General features: G+C 39.3%; 1 protein-coding gene across 9 annotated transcripts in view; it reads left to right on the top strand.

The window, feature by feature from the left end:
• Positions 1 to 26186, top strand: part of LOC143408320 (mannosyl-oligosaccharide 1,2-alpha-mannosidase IB-like) — a 233433-nt gene that overhangs the window by 115895 nt on the left and 91352 nt on the right. For 2 of the 9 annotated variants that reach the window (XM_076867911.2, XM_076867910.2), the window contains exon 6: positions 89 to 2725. The exons of 4 other annotated variants lie outside the window; for them this stretch is intronic. In XM_076867911.2, coding sequence (XP_076724026.1) covers positions 89 to 301 — 213 coding nt within the window. In that variant the 3' untranslated portion in view covers positions 302 to 2725. Of the gene's footprint in view, positions 1 to 88; positions 2726 to 13967; positions 14136 to 20995; positions 21075 to 21144; positions 21278 to 26186 lie in introns of those variants that run through there. 3 more of the 9 variants (XM_077110383.1, XM_077110384.1, XM_076867919.2) reach the window with 3 other exon arrangements.

Genomic DNA, 26186 nt, shown 5'->3' with positions numbered 1-26186 from the left:
CTGGCTGACAAACTTTTAGACAATAACAATTACACATCACAAAAAACTGATGTACCACTCTCATAACAATTCTGTTCTTCATCCCTAGCAAAGGCTCAGTGAAGAACCTCAACTTCCTTCCTGGCCAAGCTGTAGTGAGGTACCACCACTGGCAAGAACAAAATGGTGTCCGAGGAAGGTGAAATGGTCAGCAGGGACATTTTATATGAAGATGAGCCAAATGGAAAATTTATTCCTTAAAAACACAACTAAAATGGCATGGAAGACACTGAGAAAAATCCATACAGATACAGTCATCTGATCCTTGACAAAGGGACCAAAAACATACTTTAGAGAAAAGACAGCCTTTTTAGCAAATGGTGCTGAGACCACTGGATATCCTTATGTAGAAAAATGAACCTAGATCCCTCTCTTTTACCCTGCATGAAAAATCAACTCAAAGAGACCCAAGGTCCTATGAATTAGACCAAAACATCATAACTGCTAGAAGAAAACATCGGGTCGTATTTTAACACATTGACACAGTCCTTAATGACTCCTAAAGTTCAAAAAATAAAACCAATCATCAGTAAGTGCGAAGACTTCAAATTAAAAAGCTTCTGCACAGCAAAGGAAACAGAGTATGAAGAGAGATTCTACAGAATGGGAGAAAAACCTTTGGTGGCTACTCTTCCAACAGGAGATTAATATCCAGATTATATATAGAACTCAACAAAATTCAATGCCCAAAACCCAAATAACTCAGTCAATAAATGGATGAATAACAAATATATGAAAAGATGTTCAATACCATTAGCAATCAGGGAAACGAAAATCAAAACAATACTGACATTTCATTGCACTCATGTTAGAATGGCAGCCACCAAAAATACAAATGACAGTGAATGCTGGTGATGATGTGGGTGAAAGGCAGACTTATACACTGTTGGTGGGGCTGCAAATTAATACGACCACTTTGGAATGCAATGTGGAGATTCCTTGAAAGACTAGCAATAGAAACACCATGTGATTCAGCAATACCCCCACTTCTTGGTATTTATGCAAAAGAACTAACATGAGCATACTATAATGATACATGCATACCAATGTTTAAGCTGCACAATTCACAATTGCCATATGTGTGTGTATGTGTATACACACAAAAAAAATTGAGTATTAATTAAGCAGAAGAATAATGAAATTATATCCTTTGTTGGTAAATGGATAGAACACTACGTGAAAAAAAATCAAACCTAGAAGTCAAGGATCCAATATTTTCTTTCATATACAGAACCTAGAGAAAAATAAGTAATTTTTTTAAAAAGGGGGAAATCTCATGAAAAGAGAAGGGATTACAATGGAGTAGAGAAAGAGGATGGAGAGAGTGAAGGGAGGAATGGGAAAGCAAAGGAACTGTGGAATAAAATTGACCACACTGTGCTGGGTACATGTATGAATATATCAGTGAATTCCACTTTTATGTTTAACTATAGTGCACCAATTAAAAAACAAATTAATAGAAGGAAGACAAATAGGGTAGAGGAAGAAGACCGGGAGGGAGAATGAGAGAAATGGAGCAAAGTATGGGGACTGAAATGGAGCAAATTATGTTGTATGCACTTATGTACATGTCAAAACAACCTCAAAATTATGGATAACTACAACGTACTAACAGAAAAAAATTTAAAACAAACAAAAATACAACTAAAATTTTAAAACTTAGTATATGAATTCAACAGTAAAATGAAGATGAAAGAGTCAATATACTGGAAGACAGAACGATTGAAATTGCCAGATTTGAATAGCAGAAAAATAATAGACTAAACAATTGATCCGAGTCTCAAGAATATGTGTGACCATAGGAAAATATCTAACATTCCTGTAATCCCTAGAATTGCAGAATGAAACAAAAAAAGGGTGACACAGAAAACATATTTAAAGAAACAATGGCCTGAAATCTCCTGTTTTGGTAATAAATCAACCTACAGATTAAAGAAAAAAAGTGAATATTAAACAAAAGTAATTAAAACAAATGCATAGCAAGAAGCATACTGAAATATCTGAAAACTAATGAAAATAAAATAGCACCAGAAAGATAAAAGGCATTATAAATGGGAAAGTAGTTTGAATGACAGCAATAATAACTATACAAAGAGACATAATAATAAACACTACAGGTAAAATGAAATCCTAAAAAGGGTCATGTAATTCACAGAAGAACAAGGGAAATTAGAGAAAGAATAAGCAGAAACGATAACAGAAAATAAGAAATAAGATATTAGGCTAGATCCTTAGTTTTTCAATTGTTACATGAAATGGAGATGGTTGAAATGCACCAATTAAAAAATAGAAATTGGCAGACTGGATAAAAAGAATATGACCCAACTAGATGCTATCTACAAGAAAGTCACTACAAATATAATGATACATGTAGGTTGAAAATAAAAGGATAGAAAAAGGTATACCTTGTAATATGAACTTAAAAAGATAAAGCAAGACTGACTTCATTAGATAAAGTAGACTTCAGAGCAAAGAAAATTATTAGGGAAAGAGTGGGACATTATATAATGATGAAAGGGTCAATCCAACAAAAGACAGTGCAATCTTAAATGGGTATGTATCCAAGCAACAGTGCTGCAAGATAGTGAAGCACAGACTGAAATAATAAAAGGGTAAGTTCATAGTGATGGTTAGAGACCTTAGTATCCTTCTGTCAACAATGGGAAAAAAGCAACCATACATAAAATCAGCAAGAATATAGAACTCAGTATCATAAACCAACTTAATATAATCAATATTTAATAATATTCCATTCAAAATAGCAGAATATACATTCTTTTCAAGCATGAACAAAACACATTTGAAAATAGGAATGAAAAGCTTCAACCTAGAATTCTATGATCAGCAAAATTTTCTTTGAAATCAATGGCAAATAGAGATTTTTTTCAGGTATACAAAAGTAAAACAATTTGTCACCAGCAAACTTGTGCTACAAGGAAGAATTTACCATCAGCAGTTCTTCAATATCAGAAATATTAAAGAAATTGATCAGGTAGAAGGAAAATAATACCAGTCAGAAATCTAGATCTTTATCAAAGAAGGAGCGGCACAGATAATGAGTATTAATTTTTTCATCTATAATTTCAATTCATTTTAAAGATAATTATTTAAACAAAAGTAATAAGGTTTAATGTGGCTTATAGTTTTTATAAAAATAAATTCTATGACAAAAATATCACAAAAGTCAGAGGGAGGAAATGAAAGTCTGGTTTTGTAAAGCAGATACTGTGAGGGGTTCAACATTAGATAAAGGTAGACTTGGTTGAGGTGTAAATCACAGGGTAGTAAAGTATAGCTAATATGTCAATCTAGCCCATGGACATGTTTTTGTATGACTGGCAAGACAAATGTTTTTACATTTAAAGAAATTAAAGTAAAAACATATATAACAAAGATCAACACATGGACTGTGACACCTAAAATCATTATCTGGCCCCTTATAGAAAAAAAGATGATCAACCCCAAATTGTATATTAGAAAATTCACTGCAATTACTAGGGTAAATGGTATAAGAGCTATAGCCTATAAACTCAGAAAGGAGAGGTAAAAGAATCAGTTAAAATAATGGAAGAGAAATGAACAACAAATGGAACAATTTGGAAAGTCACAGCAAGATAAATTTTAAACCTAACTATACTGGTAATCACAATGAAAGTAAATGGTCTTAATACCCAAGTAAAAGGCAGAAATAAGAAAAATGCAAAACTCAAATATTTACTACCGACAATAAGTGAATTTTAAATATAGATACAAAAGGGTTAAATAGGTGACATAAGATGTGTTCTGCTACCATTATCAAAGAAAATATACTGTAAATGTGGTAATACCAAACAAACCAGACTTCAGGATAGAATAAAACTTCAAGAAATAAAAGAGAAAATTACCTACTGTTCAAACGGTTAATTCATTAAAAAGATATAATAATGCTAATAATGTTCATGTAACTAATGACAGAGCTTCAAAATAAGTGAAGTACAGCTGAATGAACTTTCAGGAGAAATTTTAAAATTCACAACTATAAGATTTCAACACTCTTCTCTCATTAGTGGACAAAATGAGTAAACAAACAAAAATCAGTGGTATTATAGAAAACCTGAGCAATATTTCCTTTGAACTAGATTTAGTAATTCTAGAACACATCATTTCATTATGGCATAATTTATTCTTTTTAGATGTACACAGAACATTTTTCAAGCTAGTTAATATTCTGTGCCATAAAACAAGTGTCAATGAAAGGATTCAAGTTATGTGAAGTAAGTACTCTGCCCACAATGAAATTAAGTTAGAAATCAATAGCAGAAAGCTCTCTGGAAAATTCCCAAGTACTTAGAAACCAAACAGCACACTTCCAAACAGCCCATTGGTCAAGGAAGAAATCAAAACGGAAATTAAAAAGCATTTTTGACCTGAATGAAAATTAAAACATCGCATACAAGCCAGTGAACTGTGCTGATCACTACTTAGTGGGAAATTTGTAAAATCTATATTAAAATAGAAGAAATATTTCAAATCAATGAAAAGCATTTTTTTTCATCTTATACACCAGTAAAAAAGAGAAATGAAATTGAAAGTGAGTATAATAGAAAAAATAACGAAGAACAGAGTAGAAATTAAGAGAATAAAAATAGAAAAATACTTTTTAAAATCATTGAAACCAGTAATAGCTGGCCATTTGAGATCAATAAAAGTGATAAACCTTTAGCCAGAGAAATTAGAAAAAGAGGAAGGAAAGATTACCTTGCTAAAGAGCATTAGCAAAAGACAGGTAACTTTATATTCTATAGCTATATAACAATATATTCTATAGCTACTAAAATGATAAGTAATGTTATGGTTTAGATGTTAGATATCCCCTAAAAGTTCATATTTGAGACCATGTAAGAAAGTTTGGGGATTAAATGATCAACCTAATTAGTGAATTAAAATTAGTGAATTAAAACACTTGAATGGTTAACTGGGTAGTTAGGTAGGAGGTAGGGTACAATTGAAGGAAATGGGTTATTGAGGCGTACCTTTGGGGTATATATTTTGTCGTTGGAGAGAAGAGCTCTCACTCTCTGTTTCTTGGTGCCTATTCTGAGCTGCTTTCCTCCACCACACCCTTCCACAAAAGTCTATGGACTTTGACCTCTGAAACCATGAGCTCAGAATAAATACACCTTCCTCCAAAATTGCTCTTGTTGGGTCTTTTAGTGACATCAGCAAAAATAAAATAAAATTTTTAAAAAGCTGACTAAAACAGGGCTGGGGATGTGGCTCAAGCGGTAGCGCGCTCGCCTGGCATGCGTGCGGCCCGGGTTCGATCCTCAGCACCACATACAAACAAAGATGTTGTGTCTGCCGAGAACTAAAAAAAAAATATTAAAAATTCTCTCTCTCTCTCTCTCTCTCTCTCTCTCTCTCTCTCTCTCTCTCTAAAGATTCTTGTAAAAAAAATCTGACTAAAACAAGTAATGATTATGAAAATTGTCATGATAATAGTTTAGATGATTTTTATGAAATAGACATGTTCTTTAGAACATAAATTCAACAGACTTTCTCATAAAGAAATAAGTAACCAGCATAGCCCCATGTCTATTAATGATATTGACAGAGTAAAATCCTTTCCACAAAGAAAACTCAGTGTCTTAGAAAGCTTCACTGGTGAATCCTACCAAACATTTAAGACAAATATTGGTACCAATTTCACATAAATGCTTCCAGTATATATCTTCTCGAATTGAAGAGAAGCAAGTTCCTACCAACTTATTCTATATGGCTGGTATTATATATATATTCAATTCCAATAAAGATATAGGAAAACTGCAAGCCCATAAATCTCATGAACATAAATAAAATTATAGTAAAGTGAATTCAACAATATATAAAATGTGGGGTGAAATTTTAAAATGTCAATTAACGTAATTCTATTTCTTTAACACACACTATATAAATATATATATCTATATATGTCAATATCTATCTATCTATATATATATCTATATATATATATATATATACACTTCAATAACCCATTTCTTCAATCACACTCTACCTCTTATCTAACTACCCTGTTAACCATTCAAGTGTTTTAATTCACTGATTATATATTTATATATCTCCATTGTTTTAAAAAAGAAAGTTCAGCAGACTACACGTAGAAAGAAATTGTTTTGACCTGATTAAAGATATTTACAAAAACAAATACATCTAGAAACATTCTTAATGGTGAAGGAAAGTGCTATTTCCGTGTGATCAGTAACAAAACAAAGATATTTACTCTTAGCATGTATATTCAACATTGTACTGATGTACTTAGTCAACTCAATTAAGCAAAGGAAGGAAGGAGAAGAGATGAAGTAAAGAAGGAAAAGAAAAACAGCCACATTGGAAAGGAAGAGGTAAAACTGTCTTTATTTGTAGATGACAAGATTATTTTATATAGAAATATGATGGAATTTACAAAACTAAAGTTATTAGAACTAACAGATAATTTATTAGTGACAGGATACTAGGGTCATATGTTGAAATAAACTGTACTTATGTGTACTAGAAAACAATTGGCTATTAAAAAAGAAACAATTATCTTTATAATATTTTAATATGAAATGGTTAGTGATACGTCTGATAAAAGAAGTAAGAGACCCAGGCATTCAAAGCTACAAAGTATAACTGAGAGAAACTAAACAAGATGCACGCTGTGTTCATGCTGTAGAAGATTCACCACTCAAGATGACTATCCTCCCTTGCTTTAGCTTTTCCACTGCTGTGACCAAAAGACCTGACAGTAACAATGTAGAGGAGAAAGTTTATATAGCTTCTCACAGGTTCAGAGGTCTCAGTCCACCCATGGCCTATGTCATCGCTCTGGGGCCAGGGTGAAGTAGAACATCAAGGCAGACGAGTGTAGTGGAGGAAGGCAGCTCAGGACATGACAATCAGGAAGCAGAAAGAGAGAGCTCCACTCACCAGGGACAAAATGTAAACCCCAATGCCACACCCACAGTGACCCACCTCCTCCAGCCCACCCTGCCTGTCTACAGTTACCATCCAGTTAATCCATTTAAGTGGATTAATGCACTGATTAGGTTAAGGCTCTCATAGCCCAATCATTTCACCTCTAAACTTTCTTGCATGGTCTCACACACAAGCTTTGGGGGGAATGTCTCATACCTCAACCATAATATTCCTTAAGCTGATTTATAGATTTGAGTTAGTTAAATACCAACAGATGTATTAGTCAGTAACAAATAACAAATCGAAAGTAAAATTAACATAAAATGAAAATAGGTAAAGCAATTTTGAAAAATAGAAAATTTGGAAAACTCACAGTACCTAATAACTTCAAGATAAGCTACAGTGATTAAGAACATGTGGTGTTAACACCAAGATATACAAATGAATTAGTGGAACCAAAGAGAGAGCCTGGAAGCATAAGTATTGAAAGTTGATTTTCAAAAATGCTATGAAGGGACTGAGGATATAGCTTAGTTGGTAGAGTGCTTGCTTTGCATGTACAAGGCCCTGGGTTCAATCCCCAGCAGCACCACAAAAAAAAATCAATGAAGAGATGATAATGTTTTGAAAAATGGTTTTGTGATTATTAGGCATATTTATGTAAATTTTAAAAATCAACCTCACACCAGACCTAAAAAGTTAACAGAAAATAGACATAGATCTCAATGTAAACCCAAGACTTTAAAATTTCTAGAACAAATCCTTAAAGAATCTTTGTATTTTTGATTGGGCAAGACTTCATAGATACAACATCAAAAACACGAAAGAATCGATTAATAAATTGGATTTCATTAAATGTAAGCACTTGTATGCCTCAAAACAGAACAAAACAAAAACAAAAAGAATGCTAAGATAATGTATGGTAATCCACAGACTGAGAAGATATTTGAAAATTGTACATGTGGTGAAATATTTGTATCAAAAGTATAGAGGACTTTAAAACTAAAAAATGGGTAAAAGTTTTGAATAAACACTTTTATAAATAAGATACATATATTACAAATAAATTTATAAAATATGCTAAATAAATGTTATTGGTTTTCAGGGAAATGCAAATTACAGCCATAATTAGGTGCTACCACATCTCTTTTAGAATGACTAAAATTAACCATTAACAGTTGTGGATAAGGATATCAAGAAACTGGAACTCAGGCAGTGTCAATAGTAATGTAAGGGAATGTTATCATTTTAAAAAAATAGCTGGAAGTTTCTTCCTTTTCTAAAAATATTTTTGCTAGTACTTTATAGTTCTACATAATAGTGAGGTTTATTTTGACATAATTATACATGTGTGGAATATAATTGCCCCATTTTAATAAACAGAAAATAAACTAGCTGACAGTTTCTAAAGCAGTTCAAAATATACCTGTTATATGATATAGACATTCCATGCCTAGGGAATTACCTGAGAGCAATGAAAATATGTTCACACAAAAACTTGTACAAGAAATTCTATAGCAGGTTTATTTGAAATGGTTAAAAACTGGAAAGAAAAAAAAAAAAACCAGCTACCCCTGAACGGATGAAGGGATACAATAGTTTCAATGTGTCTACCAAAAATTCATGTGTCAGAAACCTAATCCTGAAATTCATGTGTTAATGGAATATTGAGGTGCAGTTCTCTGATGCTCTTGCCTATGAGCAAGAAGGCCCTCACCTGATGCTGAGCAGATGCCAGTGCCCTGCACTTGGAACTCTCAGTCTTCAGAATTATAAACCAAATAAATGTCTATTCTTTATAAATTTTCCAGTTATAGCAACAAAAAATGTCTAAGACATGGGTGATCCAAATGTGGTGTACCCATACAATAAAATATTATTTGGTAATAATAGATAAATCTCAAAATCCTTATTCTAAGTTGAAGCAGTTAGGAGAAATACTGACAATTTTATGACTGCATTTGTATAAACTAGAAAATGCAAACTGACCTATGGCAACTCAAGTTAGATCAGTACTTGCCCTGTGATAATGGGGGTGGGAAAGGCAGGGAGGGGTATTGTAGAAAGGAATTTAAAAAGGCATAGGTTAAGAATGGTAGATAGATTCATTATCTTGATTTTGGGAATTACTGCATATATAAAAATATATGTGTGTATACACACACACACACACACACATTTAAAAACTTACATTGTACACTTTGAATATATGAAGTTTATGGCAATGAGATCTTATTACAGTTGTTTTATAAAAGTTTTTCAATTAACTTAGTAATTGGCTGTAACTTTGTTAAAGTTATATGCTAAATAACATCAAATAGATTTGATAATGGCTGTTGAAAGATGACTTCAATGTCTTAGACCCAATAAAGTCTCAGAGAGGGACACTCTTCTGGGTTTTATTGCTGCCTCTTTCGAACTACATTTAAATCTTAGAGAAAATAATAATAAAAGCTAATACTTGTTTAAAAGAGATTATGTTATGGGAGCTTTTCTAATCTAAGTTCTTCAATCTTACAACCATTTTAGGAAGGTGGTACATCCATTATCCCATATGTTTAATAGATAAACTAAAGCAAAAATAGGTTAAGATACTTTCTCAAGGTCACAAGTCTAATACAAGGACCTGAGATATGAAGTCTGGTTGCAGAATCTACAATAACACCCTGTTGCACCCTTTCATGCATCATGTCTGTTCTTGGGTTCACTTCTTCCTTCTAAATGCCTCCTTCTGCTTATCTTTCTAGAAAGCTGTGTTTGATTATTTCTGCTTTAATGTAGACTTTTATGAAATGATCGTAAAACTTTTTTCTTTTTTTTTTTGCCACCGAATCTCAAAGCATGAAATTGTCTTTTGGATCTACAAACTAGGAAACTTTTTAAGATGGTGAGACAAATGTTTCTGCACCAACTATTTGGTTTGGTATATACTGTGGTTCTGTGGGTCCTGAGAATTAAAAGAGAATCACCTCATCACAGGTTGTATCTAATGCAGGACTTAAAAGGAATGAAGGGTTCCATAGGAGTGGGGTTTCAAAGAAACAGCAGGCTAGTCCTGTCAGAGTTTGGAATTGTTTTTTTCCCCCAAGACATAAGTAGTACCCCAGTTTTTATAGGAAAAAATGAAAAAAGAAAAGAGAGAGGAGATGAGAGGAGAGGAGGGGAGGGGAGGAAAGGGGAGAAAATGGGAAAGGAAGGAAGAGGAAAAAAAACCTTTTTAAAGTCATGTTTACAGCCAAATGTAAGTGAATTTTCTCTTAGGATGCTTCTAGTAGCAGGCAAAGTAATAGAGCCCATGTGATGTACATTACTCCGAGTAGTAATGTACATTACTCCACATACAGTGGCCCATTTGTTGCAAGAGCAGTTTTATGGCTCTTGTTTTACTCCTGCTGTTTTTCGCATTAGCTAGAAATCTGGCCTTTAGACATTGAACAAGATAAGGCTACCTAATTTCTTTTACGTTAGTAGAATTTCGTGCTTTAGTGGGTGGAGATTAGCAAAAGAAATGCTTTATGCAAATTGGACACATGAAAAATCTGGATACACTGTTTTTAATTTTCAGGACCCATAGGAAACATTTCCTTAGCCAATGTTCTTACAATAATGCTTTCAAAAAAATAAAACCCATTTTTCCTGTAAAGGTAATTGAATATTAGATTTTTCTTATTACCTGCTTAAATTTCTTACTGATACTGGTTTTATGACTTTAAATCACACTTCCCAGTTGTTCAAGTATGATTATTTTGTTTACAAGCATCTGAGCTTACTAGAGTCATATAAAATAAACACTATTAAGTATAAGACTATATTCATGAGGCATGGACAAGAAAAAAGTTTCTGCACAAAAGGTAGAATATTTAATAACTGGAAAAAAACAGGTTGGTGTTAACCAGAAATGTGATTTTTAGACAAAGAAAAACAAAGGAACTCATATGCATTTAAAAATCTACTCTAGAAATTCCATGATACATATTCTGAAGCTATGATTAACAAATATTATTGCAAATGTACAAATATATGGAAATTACAAATCTATGTGTCATTTGAATATGTTCTGATAGCTTTGTTTTTGTTTTCCTTAATATTTAAAGGAACATTCATTTGAAAAGGATATGTTTCTTTTGTAAAGATAAATGAAAATAGTATTGTCACTTTGTTTTGTAGTTCTCAAAGCCATTCACTGTCTGCAAAGTTATTGGCTTTGCACATAGCATCCTGAGCTCATTCATTCTCACTGACTAACTCCATTAGAAAGTGATGAGATCAGGATCCTAAAGTGATTCTGGGGGCACTCTGGGCACCCACATATTTTTAAAGAAACTACTTCATGGTTTTGAGTGAGCATTCTTTTTTCTTAAAGACATAAAATATTGAAGACATAAAATGGACTTTTATATCTTCATTGCAAGTTGCATAGTTCCAGCTTAATAGCTTTGCAAAACAATAAATTAATTTGTTAATTAAGTGTATTACATTTTAGAGGTTTTAGAACCTGTTTCCCATGCCCAGAAGGGATTAGTGCAGTTTGTCATTTTGTTTCCTGTTCTCAGCATTTTTCATTTGCATTTTGAGATTGAGAAACACAATGAAAAACTCCTGGTGTAGCAAGGAAGGAGTCTCTGAACATGAAAAATACTTATATGTTTGTGCATATGTACACACATGTTATATATATGTACATATGGAAAGAAAAACTTAGAATACTTATTACCTTTGAAGATGGTAGGGTAGTGTAGTAGTTTGGATGCTGAATGTCCCACAAAGACCAGTGTTAAAGTCTTGGTCCCCATGGTGGCACTGTTGGTAGGTGATATAACCTTTAGGACATGAGGCTTCATGAGAGGTCCTTAGGCCATTGGAGGTGTGCCTTTGGAGGGGATTGTGGGACCCAACCACTTCCTGATACACTTTGGCTTCCTGATCATGTGATAAGTAGTTTCTCCCTGCCATTCCCATCCAGCACCCCCATCAAATCCCAAAGAAGTGAGTTTGCCTGATCATGAATTGGAAACTGTAAAGCCATTATCCAAAGCAAACTTTTTTTTTATAAGTTAATTATTTCAAGTATTTTGTTATAGTGGCAGAAAGCTGATTAATGCAATAAGTGATGAGACAGCTAGATTTGGTCACTAGAAGAATAAAATAGCAGTTCTCCAAGCTTCTTCATGGACCAACAAATACTGGTTTGGAAAACCTGAACAGGGATTGGTGAATTGGAGACTTGGTCCAGAACACAAAATGGAAGAAAATATTTGAAAATTTTATATCTGTTAACAGATCAATATCGACAATATGTGAAGAATCCCTATAACTTAAAAATAAGAAAAAAAAACACAACCCAGTTAAAAGTTGGGAAATGACTTGAATAGACGTTTGTCCAAGGAAGATATATAGATGTGTAGTAAGCACAAGAAAAGATCTTTAAAACTACTTGTCATCAGGGAAATGAAACAATGAGATACCACTTTACACTTTTTAGGATGGCTATTATTAGAAAAAAAAAAGTAGGTATTGCAACAGATGTGGGGCAATGTGAGCTCTTGTATGATGCTGCCGAAGATGTGAAATGGGGCCGCTGCTGTAGACAACACAGCTTGGGCATGCTATGGAAAACACATGCTATGAAAAACAAAACGGTAGAGCCACCGTGGAGAACCTACATACAGTGGTTCCACAAAATTTAAATGCAGAACGATCACATGGTCCAGCAATCCTACTTCTTGGCGTATACCAACTTCCCCAAACAAGGTGAAAGCAGGGACCCTGACAGATGCTTGTACACAAAGGTTCCTAGAGGAATACTTCACAATAACTGAAAGGTGGAAACAACCCAAATGTCCACAGAAAGACGAATACATAAGCAAAGTGTGGTATAAATGTACAACAAGATATATCATTCATCCTTAAAGGGGAAGAAAATACGAATACATGCTACATCGTGAATGAATCTTGAACATATTATGCCAAGTGAAATAAGCCAGAAGCAAAATTGTATGATTCCAATTAGACAAGGTACCTAAAGGAGTTACATTTGTGGAAACAGAAAATAGAATGTTGGTTACCAGAGACTAAGGGAGAAGGGAATGGAGAGGTATTTGCCAGTCTAGAGTTTTAGTTTGGAAAGGTAAAAAATTTAAAGCTTGATGATGATGGCACAATAGTATGAATGTACTTAGTGTCACTGAACTATATACCTAGAATATTGTAATATCAGTACAGTTTATACTTATTTTACTCTAATAAAAATATCTGTTATTGACACAAGTTCTTCAGAAATTTTAATTCACGTTGAGTTTTAGAATTACTAGGTTGGAGTAAAAGGACTTTACATTTTAGAACAAACCTGGAAATTGAGGATCCTACGTTTATCTTCAAAATAAAATATTTCCCTGGACTTTCAGTTTCTTGTTCTGCATGCACATATATAGCTTGGAAGTCCCAATTCTGTTCTAACAACAAATAAAAGCCTAAAAAGACTAAAAAAATAAAAGAATGATTCTTGGGATCTCTCAGAGAGGTGAGGACATAGGGCAAAATACTGCCCCAAGGTGAAACAGACAGGCAAACACAGGGGATCCCAGGCTTCTACAGCAGAGAGTCCTGTGCACAATATGCCATGGAATCTGGTGCTGCGATGGGAAAACCTGAGCTGGGGTTAGTGAATTGCTGGAGACTTGGTGGGAACCAGTCTGGGAGGGGACCCTATCATAGGTGCTGCATCCATTCCTAAGAGTTTTATCTTTAGGAGCTCGACTAACTTTTCATGGGAAATATTGGAGAAAAAATCCCCTTGTCCTTCCAGCACAGGAAGAAAAGGGGAATTATTTTCAATATGCCAGAGCACTCAGATCTTTCTAATAAATTTGCCCTAAGGAGAAGATAGTTTGTCAGTGCCAAGGCTGCTGGGGTTTTATCATAGTCAAACTAACCTTGCAGGGTGAGGGGAAATACCAACCTCCTGCCAGCTCTCACCATCCTGTCTCACCTAGGAAGCATGAAGTACCTGAAAAACACTGGGGAAGTTCACAGTCCCAACGTCACTGGCTCACTAAAAGATGGAAACCTAAGCACGGAACCGTAGAATGTCCCTTCCCGGCACAAGGACTGTCACATCACCAAGGATTAGTTATAGTATATTCAAAGTAACAATCACGGTTTCAAGACACACAAACATGGAGGCAATCTGTTGCTAACAGATCTGATCGCCAGCAAAAAAGCGTTAAATGTTAGAGAGAAGAAAAATAACATAGAAAAAAACCCTCAGATTTTCATAAGGAAAGGAAAAGCATTAAGAAGGAATCAGTGAATGTGTTGTGGTTTGGCTATGAAGTGTCCCCCAAAAGCTTATGTGTGTGTGAGACAATGCAATAAAGTTGAGAGATAAAATGGTTAGATGACAGTTGTGAACATAATCAGTGGATAAACACACTGATGGGGATGAATTGGGTGGTCATTGTTGGCAGGTGAGATGTGGCTGGAAGAGGTAGGTCACTGGGGGCATGACTTCAGAGTCTATATTTTGTTCTTGGTAAGCAGAGTTCTCTCTTTGCTTCCTGGTGCCAGGTCCTGAGCTACTTTCCTCTGCCAGCAAACATATTAATCCACTGATAGCTGAATGGACAATTGGGTGGCAATTGTAGACCTATAGGGCATGGCTGAAAGAATTAGGTCACTGGGGATGTGGCCTTGGAATATATCTTGGTCCCTGTATCCTCTTTTCTCTCTCTCTCTCTCTCTTTCTCTCTCTCTCTCTCTCTCTCCCTCCCTCCCTCCCTCCCTCCCTCCCTCCCTCTTTTCCCCTCTCTCCACTTCCTGGCTACCATGAGCTGAGCAGCTTTCTGCTGCCATGCCTATCTGCCACGAGATATTCTGTCTTACTTCATATCCAGAGCAATGGAGTAGGACAACTTTGGACTGAGACCTCTGAAACCCAAGTAAACTTTTCTTCCTGTATGGTTTTATTTTATTTTTTTATTTTGGTCATAGTCAAAAAAGGCTGAATAGTACTGTTAGAGTCTGTAAACAAGTCAGGATGGCGCCTGGCAAAATGCCAGAGGGAGTGGTTTGTGAAGTAACTCCAGTGAGCCATTAAGTGTGGAGATTCCTTATTGGTTGACTGACTGCTGTATCTATTTTATGCTAATTAAGATAAGTTGTGTGGAATGCATAAATACCAGTCCTGTCCTACAATAAACGGCTCCCACTCCTGCTGCATCAATCTACACAAGTTGTTCGTCACCCCCTGGTTATTTTGCTGCAGCCGGACTGCGGCATAGTACACCATCCTAACACTAATCACAAGATGCAATTGTAGCTACACTAATTTTGGACAGAGCAGACTTCATAGCAAGAAAATTTTCAAGAATAAAGGGAGACATTATATAACAATAAAGTGGTGTATTCATAAGGAAGACACACTTTTCCTTGAATAAATGCACCTAAAAGCAGTATGTGAGACAAAGCTAATAATACTTCTGAGAGAAATACATGAATCTATTAAAATAGTTAATAACCTCAACATCTTTCGATTAGAAATGGGTAGATTCAGATGCAGGAAATCAGTAATGACATAGTTGAGTATTAAAACTTCAGTTAGCTGGATATAATGGACATCTACGAATTGCTTAATTCAAGAAAAGCAAAACATTCTTCTCAAGCCCACAGGGAATAATCACCAAGGTTGATCACATTCTGTATCATACAATACACCTAATAAACTTAAAAATTGTATAATTTCTATCCTCAAAGCACAAAGAAATTAAAATATAAATAAATAACAAAAAGATAACTGGAATATTACCAAATACTTGAAGATTAAATAACATATCTCTACATAACATATGTGTCAAAGAAGAAATCTTAAGAAAAATTTTTAAATATTTTGAATTAAATGAATATAAAACCCAAACTCATCAAAATCTGTGGGTTGTATTGAAAGCAGTGTTTAAACAGAAATTTATTTTAGATTCATATATAAATTAAATATAGATATCAGAAAAAAAGAATGAACAAAAATCAATCAGCTAAACTTCTGCCTTAGGAAATAATTAGAAGAAAAGAAATTAAAAATTGGAGCAGAAATAAATGAAATAAAAATAAGACATCAATAGAGAAAGTTGGAAAATAAAAAGTGTTGTTTTGAAATTGTCAAAATAAATAAGTCTCTAAGCAGATTAACCAAGATAAAGCTTTAAGAGTGATTAAAATGATAATAAAGGAATAGTTTATAATAGTATACACATAACTACATGCCTGAAAATTTCATTACCTACATAAAATAGGTTGAAAGATATGATTTGCTATATATCATATAAGCAGAAATAGATTATCTGAATAGGCCAATACCTATTAAAGAATTTAATCAATAACTAACAATGTTTCAAAGAAGATCGCATCAGGCCCAGTTGAGTTCATTTATGAATCCTACTAAACATTAAAGAGAAAATTATACCAGTTCTCTACAATCTGTTTCAGAAGCAAAGAAAATATTTTCTCATTCTGAGACCAGCATTACTCTAATACCAAAACCAGATTAATACCTCTCAAGAGAATAGATGCAAAATTGATGCAAAAATAGATGAAAAAATCCTCAACAAAATATTGACAAGCTGAATTTAACACTGTATAAAATAATTATATACCATGACCAAATGGGATTTATTATAGTTATACAAAGCTGTTTCAGTATTTGAAAGTTAATTAATATAATCTACTATATCAGTAGAATGCTAAAGAAAATCCACACAATTATATCAATAAATGCATATGAATGCAACATACATTCATGTTAAAAAATACTCTTAGTAAATTAGAAATATTGGAAAACTTTCAACTTTATAAGGAGTATCCACAAAAAAACACTTACAGCTACCATTACACTTAATGGTAAGAAATAAGAAGCTTTCCCACAAAGTCCAAGAACATAAAAAGGATGTCACCTCTTATAACCACTTTTCAAAATCACACTAAAAGTTCTAGCTAATGAAATAATACAGTAAAATAAAAGGCATACAGATTGAAAAGAATGACATAAAACTGTCTTTTCAAATGACATAATGGTCTATGTAGAAAACACACACACACACAACCAGTAATAACAAAATAACACCTCCTGGAACTGATAATATTGTCTTTTGATTCATGAATATGGTATGTCTTTATATAACTTTCTTTAATTTCTTTCAACGATATTTTGATAATGTATTACTGATAATAAAATCCTTAATGTGAAAAAATATTGCAAGATACAAGGTTAATATGCAAAAGTCAATCACTTTTCTATATACTAGCAAACAACAAGTGGATTTTGAAAAAAATATATAATTTACACTGGCACTAAAATCTAAACTATATAAACATATAAAGCATATATAGCATATAAAGCTAACGAAAATACATAAGATCTATGAATCAATCTACAAAACTGCTAAAAGAAATAAAAGAAAAACTAAAATTTATTTTTGAGTATTGAAGTAGTGTATATACAGATTTGAAAATGAGCCGCCAAAATATCTTTGTTCAAAGATGACATCATGGCCCATGGGAAAAACCCAAAACAAATGTATCAATTAAGATTTTGAACCCACCAAGAAAAGGAAACCATCCTCCAAATATTGAGCTTGTATCTCAACTGCAATGCCCTTTCAGGATTGAACTGATACAAAATGTTTTAAAGTTTATATGGAAAGGCAAAAGGCCCAAAATAGTCAACGCAATACTGAAGGAGAAGAACAAAACTAGAGGAGTGATATAACCCAACGTTAAGATTTACTAAAAAGCTGATGTTTCCTCAAACTTTGGGCACATTCAGGCTAGTCAGCTTCCAGAGTGACTTGAGCAGGGTTGGTGTCCTTTGGATCTCTGAGTTTCTCTGGTGTTCCCTTCTTCCTGATGCTCAGCTTAAGGGGTACAAATTAAGGAGGGAAAGCTGCAAAAGAATGTACGTAAGAATAAGAGATTTTATTTTCAGGAGGTTCCAAAGCAGGCTAAAAGGAACAAAGTATTACATAATGTATATCTCTGCATGTGTACATACATGTATTGACATATTTGGTGACACTCTAAAAAGAGTAAGGGATTGTAGATAGTGCTCTATGTGGGGGTGTGACAAGAGGTGGGGGATATCCCAGGAGGCTTGAATTATGTAAATTTAACTCAATGTAACTTTAAACAAATTTGAAAACAGCATATAATTTCACAAGCCTAACCCAACATTGGCTTATGATCTTCCATATATTATTATTTCATCTAAAAATGAAGTAAAAATTCAACCACCTGCTCACAGGTCAGTTGCCTTCCAAAGGTGAACCTCTAAGAGGGTTGACTTTAATCTCAGAATATATTTCTGCATGGAAATCATGTCAAATGCCTTCCTGGCTCCCAAAGTTTAGGTACTGCTCAACAGCTTAATTTTACCCCTGGCTTATCCTCCTCACCAACTTTACTTTACCAGATGCAAACCCAAGGTTGTACCTAGTTCTGCAACCTGGTCAAGGTCACCCAGTTAAGAGGGATTTAAATCCAGCTCTACCCAATCTGAAGTCTTTACTTCTCACACTACCCCTTAGCCAGACAAACTTGCTTAGTTATATTTTTCCTTTCTTGATAATCTCTTGGAAGAAGCCAGTGTTCGGCTCAATTTGGTAGATCTAGGAGGGTATTTTCCCAATAGGCTATTTTTCCTACAAGTCCAGGTATGGCCAGTCTGGCTGTCCCCAGCCTGCTGCAATGTACTGGGGCCTCACACCACTGCCCAGAGACCCAGTACCCAGATGACCCTTTGTCCAGGACACAGAGTCTCCTCAGGGAAGAGTGGAGGAGTAGGGGAAGGAGACACCATGGTAAGTTCAACAAAAAGGACCAGAAGGTTCTTCCAGGGCTAGACTCCAAGAGCAGCCAGAGATCCCTCCCTATCTTGCCCTACAGGATCAGGTCTAGAGCTGGCCAGCAGCTCCAGGCTCTAACCCCACCCTCTCACCAGTGAGCTGGACCCACCTAGCCCCACCCACTGCCTGCTGTGAGGACTGCAGCCTTTATTTATTTAAAGTGCTCACTTGTTTATTTGGATGAGTTCCCTGAGTTAGAGCCACAACTCCTCAAGGGTCCTGAAAACTGGTGGCTGGTCCTGGGGTGACAAAAGGCAGGCAGCATGCAGTGGAATTTGGTGAGGTGACTGTAATGGAGAATGATCAGTTTCCCAGCTCCTATACATCTTGAGCAGAGAAGCATCCTTGGGGTCAATTCACTGCAATGGCACCATCATGAAATGGTGGCATATGGTGGCAAGAGCAGCATCCAGCTGTTTGGGGCATAAGGCATCAGGCGTCCAAAGTCAGGAGTTGAGTATTGGCGTGGGGTGGGGGTGACTGTGGTGGTGTCAGCATGCAGCTGTGATTTGAGAGTTCCTTGCTTCCTACTCATGGTGGCGGTGACAGTGGAAGAATCCAGAAACAGTGGTTGTAACAACAGATGCATCCAGCCATGAGTGTTTTCATCTGCCATAGTGACAAGGGTCTGCCTGCAGTTGCAATGAAGTTGGCCCCAGTACCGAGTGCCACTGTCTAGTATCCATGTTAAAGTCTGGTGGCAGCAGGGTGGAGCTCCAGAGTCTGGCAGGGGCAGGAGCAACATGCAGCTGCATCAGGGGTCCAGCTTCAGTATAGGGGTTGGGCACCAGGTGTGGGGTGGGCAGTGTTGGAGTCCATCTGGAGTTTGGAAGTTTGAGTGCTGCACAATGGTGGTGGCACCATAAGAGTTCAGAAGCAGGGGCAGCAACAACAGGCAGTGTCCAGCAGTAAGCATCTTCATCCTGCAGAAGTAACTGGGGTCCGGCTGCAGGGCAGTGAAGGTGGCATCCAGTGGCCATGTGGGGAGTCTGGTTGGCTGCAGCAAAGAGCTCCAGGCTGGCATGGCAGCAAGGGCATGGGATAGTGGGTGTCAGAGTGAGAAGGTAACCAGTAGCTGGGATGTCCTCTGTGGTGGAGGCTCCAGGCCCTGGTCTTGCTCCTGGTCGACTGGCCTGCTCAGGAAGAAGCACGCGGGAGGCGGTGGTACCCAGGCAGCTGCCCAGGACCTTATGCTGCCCACAGCTGCCATGTCTTGCTCTGGCCATGTGCCCACTGGATGTCTGCTCACCCCATCACCTGATATAGCCTCTCTACTGAGGAACTAGGCTGTCTGCTAGGTTGGGGCGGTCTTAGGAGAGAACCTCACCATCCCCAGCCACATCCTGCATGGACTGTGGGTGCAGAAAGCAGAGGTCCTAGGGCATCGTCACCCCCAAAGTGCATTTCTGTGGCTGGGGGTGGCAGAAGACCAAGACAGAGAACTTGTTGCCCTTAGACTCCCACTGCCTCCTGTGCCCTCCACCCTTGTCCTGCCCCAGGGATGCACTTGGAGGGTGAGGATTTTCTAGGCCCCCCCACCTCCCACCTCTGCACTCTGCTACCACAGCCCAGGGGAGATGTAGCTGGGGAGGGTGGGTGTCTTCTCCCAAGGTTGCCCCAGCTGGCAGCAGGCCTACTCATCCCTCAGAGGCTGCAACTCAGGGAGGGGCAGGGTGAACTCAAGGATTAGGTGAGCAGCCTGGTGGACTCAAGGCCAACGCCAGGCATTGCTGGAATGGGTAGCATAAGGTCCTCAGCAGGTGTCTGGGTACCACCAGCTCCTGCGCCCTGCTTCATGAGCAGGCAGGCCCTACCAGGAGCAATACCAGTTGCCTGGAGGAGCCACTGCAGAGGCCATCACAGCCTCTAGTCGTCCTCTGACTCTGAGGCCTGCTGTCCCAAGCTTTCACCATCACCGCTAACAGAGCTCCACAATGCGGCCACTGGAGTCCCCACAGGGCCACCAGTGATGCCGCAGCCACCATCAGTGCACTGGGACCAGACTGCTGCCACTGCCAGAGGATGAGAATGCTCCTCTCTGGATGCCTGGCTTGACGTTGCCACCTACAGACTCCTTGGTTGCCTTTGCCACCGCTGCCATAACTGAACTTCAGACACCAATACCTCCACAGATTCCAAACGCCAAGGCTTCACTGTCCAGGCTCCTGCCCATGGCTGTCCTCCAAGCCTGAGGCCAATTCTCCATCCTGCCACTGATACATCTGGGCTCCTCAAACTGCCTTAAGACACCTTGGCTCGCTGTTTGACATTCTCCTCACAGATGGATGCTGACACTGCTCCTGGTCACTGGGAACCTCCAATGTGAAACCCTGCTGTGGAACGCTGAGATTGGCTTCTATATGCTTCAGTCCCAGAAACCAGACTTCTTTCACAGCCACTAGATGCCTTTGCAGGTGCCACCTATACCTCCAGGCTTGGGAAGGGTCCAGCACATGCCCTTCCATACCTGCTGCCTGTTCATATCTGCCGGTGGAATAAACCATTGATTGGGTTACAGCTCTCAGAACTGAATCATTTCACTGATAATCCTTGTATTGGCTCACCCATGAGCTTCTGGGGACACCTACTACCTAAAGCACCACACATCTTCATCGAATAGCTTAGCAAGACCTTCTAGATGACTTGCAAGAGCTAATACATCAGCACTTGTTTCTTTGCCTTGCACTTTCATTTTATGGAGAGGGGCCTGTTGCCAAAAACATAATGGGCCACACTCTGGCACCTTCAAACTTCTTCTGCAGCTTTCTCACTTCTCTTGTCAGTATAACAATCTAAAGTGATGGCCTTATCTGGATTTGGCTTCATCTTCATAGAACGTGGGTTGTTTCTTCTTTTCTTCAGAATATAAAAAGTCTTTCCAGATCAGCAATAAGGCTGTTTTTGCTTTCTAGTCATTTACATATGCCCTGGAGCAGCACTTTAATTTCCTTCTTGAACTTTTCCTTTGCATTCTCAGTGTGACAAAGTAGTGTAAGATGCACAGCTTTTTATTTGAAGTGCAAAACGTAAGACTCTTCTTTTTATTTAAACAGTACAGACCATTGCTGAGTCATTAACGGTTCTAACTTCAATTTTGTGTCTTGAAGAATAAGTGGATGGTGAGCCATGATCTGTGGAGCAATAAGAATGTACATATTAAGGTTTTTATCTTATATGAGTGGGATTTGTAGTGCCACATGACAGTTAAAATAGATCATAGTATGAGTTATAATGGCCTAAATTCTTCAACACTCATTAGGCAGTCCCTTCTGCTCCATAACAGGGGCATCTATCTCACCTCCTCCTGGATGGCCTGTTTGCATCCTCTCTCACAGCACCTATGAGTTCTACATGGGCTCCATCAGCAGCTACGCAGTACTGGTGGTGGCACAGCCTGGTGAATGGATTAAGCACTTTTAGGTCAACATAAAAGAATGCCACTAAAGATACTTACAATGCCATAAGAATTAGCATCACAAAAAATTAAATAGATAATCTCAGAGGGGAGGGGAAGGATAGCTGTGCTGGGGGTTCTGGTACTAGGTAATGCTCAGGAGCTCACATGTGGGACATGCCATTGAAAAGTTTAGAACTAGGGAAGTGAAGATACATTCTAGTAGATGTGGAGGGCTGTGGCCTAATAGTTTCTTGACCTCCTGCCTCTATTGTTTTGGACCCTGAATTTATATTGCTGCCAGGAAAGGTGGCTCTCTTTCAAAGGATGGGATGGCAGCTTGGAGCACCATATGTACCATATATATACACCAAGTGGAGGATAATGTTCAATATCCACTGACTTGCTTATTGGCAGCTAAGCTTCCTCCTCTTCTTGAAGGCTCAGCGGCCACTGGTGGCTCCATATCTTCCTGTGTGGTCATTGCTGGTGTAGGACCAACCTCTGATTTTGAGGGCTATTTCTCCTCTTTCACAGGGAATGTGATAATATGCTCCCCCAAATGTAAGCAAGTAAATTGGGCCACAGCTGCTGGAGGCAATTATATCACTTGATATGGTGCTAGAGCTGCAGGAGAAAACACCAACATGACTGAATTTCCTTGGGTATTTCCCAACTCACACTAGAACCCTGCCTCTGAGAATAGTCCTGGCCCTCCCCCACAATTGGCCATCTTCCCAGACTAGGTTCCACCAGCTGAAGGATGTTAGCGTTGTGTGTCTTGGGAACATATGACAGATCCCAGGGGCACCAGCTGAGATTCCTCTGCACACACCTTCAGTCATCCGCCCCAGACCCCATCATCAGAGAGCTCAGACTTACAGGATCTGTGTTCTTCAGCTGTGGAAGGACATGAAAGTTCCCCTCTGATTCCGGCATAATGAGAAACAGGAAGGTCCTGAAAAGCTTCAGGTTATCCAAGTCTTGGGACCTCAAAAGTCTTCTGGATAGAGGTATTGATGATGGAGCAGAGGGTGCTGAGGAATGTGGAGTTAAACAGGGAGTCATGATGGACAGGGCCTCTCTTTTAACTGGAACCTCCCACGGTCCCTGCATCATGGGTTCCCAAAGAGTAGCCAGGCAGGTCCATGCACCAGATCAAAAGGGCAACCTGTGAGGCACATGTGTGGGTAAGGGGCTCCCCAGACTTGCTCTCCGGTCGCTGCACAAGAGTGGAGGAGTAGGGGAAGGAGACACCATGGTAAGTTCAACAAAAAGGACCAGAAGGTTCTTCCAGGGCTAGACTCCAAGAGCAGCCAGAGATCCCTCCCTATCTTGCCCTACAGGATCAGGTCTAGAGCTGGCCAGCAGCTCCCAGGCTCTAACCCCACCCTCTCACCAGTGAGCTGGACCCACCTAGCCCCACACACTGCCTGCTGTGAGGACTGCAGCCTTTATTTATTTAAAGTGCTCACTTGTTTATTTGGATGAGTTCCCTGAGTTAGAGCCACAACTCCTCAAGGGTCCTGAAAACTGTTGGCTGGTCCTGGGGTGACAAAAGGCAGGCAGCATGCAGTGGAATTTGGTGAGGTGACTGTAATGGAGAAAGATCAGTTTCCCAGCTCCTATACATCTTGAGCAGAGAAGCATCCTTGGGGTCAATTCACTGCAATGGCACCATCATGAAATGGTGGCATATGGTGGCAAGAGCAGCATCCAGCTGTTTGGGGCATAAGGCATCAGGCGTCCAAAGTCAGGAGTTGAGTATTGGCGTGGGGTGGGGGTGACTGTGGTGGTGTCAGCATGCAGCTGTGATTTGAGAGTTCCTTGCTTCCTACTCATGGTGGCGGTGACAGTGGAAGAATCCAGAAACAGTGGTTGTAAAACAGATGCATCCAGCCATGAGTGTTTTCATCTGCCATAGTGACAAGGGTCTGCCTGCAGTTGCAATGAAGTTGGCCCCAGTACCGAGTGTCACTGTCTAGTATCCATGTTAAAGTCTGGTGGCAGCAGGGTGGAGCTCCAGAGTCTGGCAGGGGCAGGAGCAACATGCAGCTGCATCAGGGGTCCAGCCTCAGTATAGGGGTTGGGCACCAGGTGTGGGGTGGGCAGTGTTGGAGTCCATCTGGAGTTTGGAAGTTTGAGTGCTGCACAATGGTGGTGGCACCATAAGAGTTCAGAAGCAGGGGCAGCAACAACAGGCAGTGTCCAGCAGTAAGCATCTTCATCCTGCAGAAGTAACTGGGGTCCGGCTGCAGGGCAGTGAAGGTGGCATCCAGTGGCCATGTGGGGAGTCTGGTTGGCTGCAGCAAAGAGCTCCAGGCTGGCATGGCAGCAAGGGCATGGGATAGTGGGTGTCAGAGTGAGAAGGTAACCAGTAGCTGGGATGTCCTCTGTGGTGGAGGCTCCAGGCCCTGGTCTTGCTCCTGGTCGACTGGCCTGCTCAGGAAGAAGCACGCGGGAGGCGGTGGTACCCAGGCAGCCTCCCAGGACCTTATGCTGCCCACAGCTGCCATGTCTTGCTCTGGCCATGTGCCCACTGGATGTCTGCTCACCCCATCACCTGATATAGCCTCTCTACTGAGGAACTAGGCTGTCTGCTAGGTTGGGGCGGTCTTAGGAGAGAACCTCACCATCCCCCGCCACATCCTGCATGGACTGTGGGTGCAGAAAGCAGAGGTCCTAGGGCATCGTCACCCCCAAAGTGCATTTCTGTGGCTGGGGGTGGCAGAAGACCAAGACAGAGAACTTGTTGCCCTTAGACTCCCACTGCCTCCTGTGCCCTCCACCCTTGTCCTGCCCCAGGGATGCACTTGGAGGGTGAGGATTTTCTAGGCCCCCCCACCTCCCACCTCTGCACTCTGCTACCACAGCCCAGGGGAGATGTAGCTGGGGAGGGTGGGTGTCTTCTCCCAAGGTTGCCCCAGCTGGCAGCAGGCCTACTCATCCCTCAGAGGCTGCAACTCAGGGAGGGGCAGGGTGAACTCAAGGATTAGGTGAGCAGCCTGGTGGACTCAAGGCCAATGCCAGGCATTGCTGGAATGGGCAGCATAAGGTCCTCAGCAGGTGTCTGGGTACCACCAGCTCCTGCGTCCTGCTTCATGAGCAGGCAGGCCCTACCAGGAGCAATACCAGTTGCCTGGAGGAGCCACTGCAGAGGCCATCACAGCCTCTAGTCGTCCTCTGACTCTGAGGCCTGCTGTCCCAAGCTTTCACCATCACCGCTAACAGAGCTCCACACTGCGGCCACTGGAGTCCCCACAGGGCCACCAGTGATGCCGCAGCCACCATCAGTGCACTGGGACCAGACTGCTGCCACTGCCAGAGGATGAGAATGCTCCTCTCTGGATGCCTGGCTTGACGTTGCCACCTACAGACTCCTTGGTTGCCTTTGCCACCGCTGCCATAACTGAACTTCAGACACCAATACCTCCACAGATCCCAAACGCCAAGGCTTCACTGTCCAGGCTCCTGCCCATGGCTGTCCTCCAAGCCTGAGGCCAATTCTCCATCCTGCCACTGATACATCTGGGCTCCTCAAACTGCCTTAAGACACCTTGGCTCGCTCTTTGACATTCTCCCCACAGATGGATGCTGACACTGCTCCTGGTCACTGGGAACCTCCAATGTGAAACCCTGCTGTGGAACGCTGAGATTGGCTTCTATATGCTTCAGTCCCAGAAACCAGACTTCTTTCACAGCCACTAGATGCCTTGCAGTTGCCACCTATACCTCCAGGCTTGGGAAGGGTCCAGCACATGCCCTTTCATGCCTGCTGCCTGTTCATATCTGTCCGTGGAATAAACCATTGATTGGGTTACAGCTCTCAGAACTGAATCATTTCACTGATAATCCTTGTATTGGCTCACCCATGAGCTTCTGGGGACACCTAGTACCTAAAGCACCACACATCTTCATCGAATAGCTTA

Source organism: Callospermophilus lateralis, chromosome 10 (genome assembly GCF_048772815.1).
Source record: "Callospermophilus lateralis isolate mCalLat2 chromosome 10, mCalLat2.hap1, whole genome shotgun sequence".
Classification (NCBI taxonomy): Eukaryota; Metazoa; Chordata; class Mammalia; order Rodentia; family Sciuridae; genus Callospermophilus; species Callospermophilus lateralis.
The sequence above is the reverse complement of the archived record's forward strand: the minus strand, read 5'-3'. Positions and strand labels throughout refer to the sequence as shown.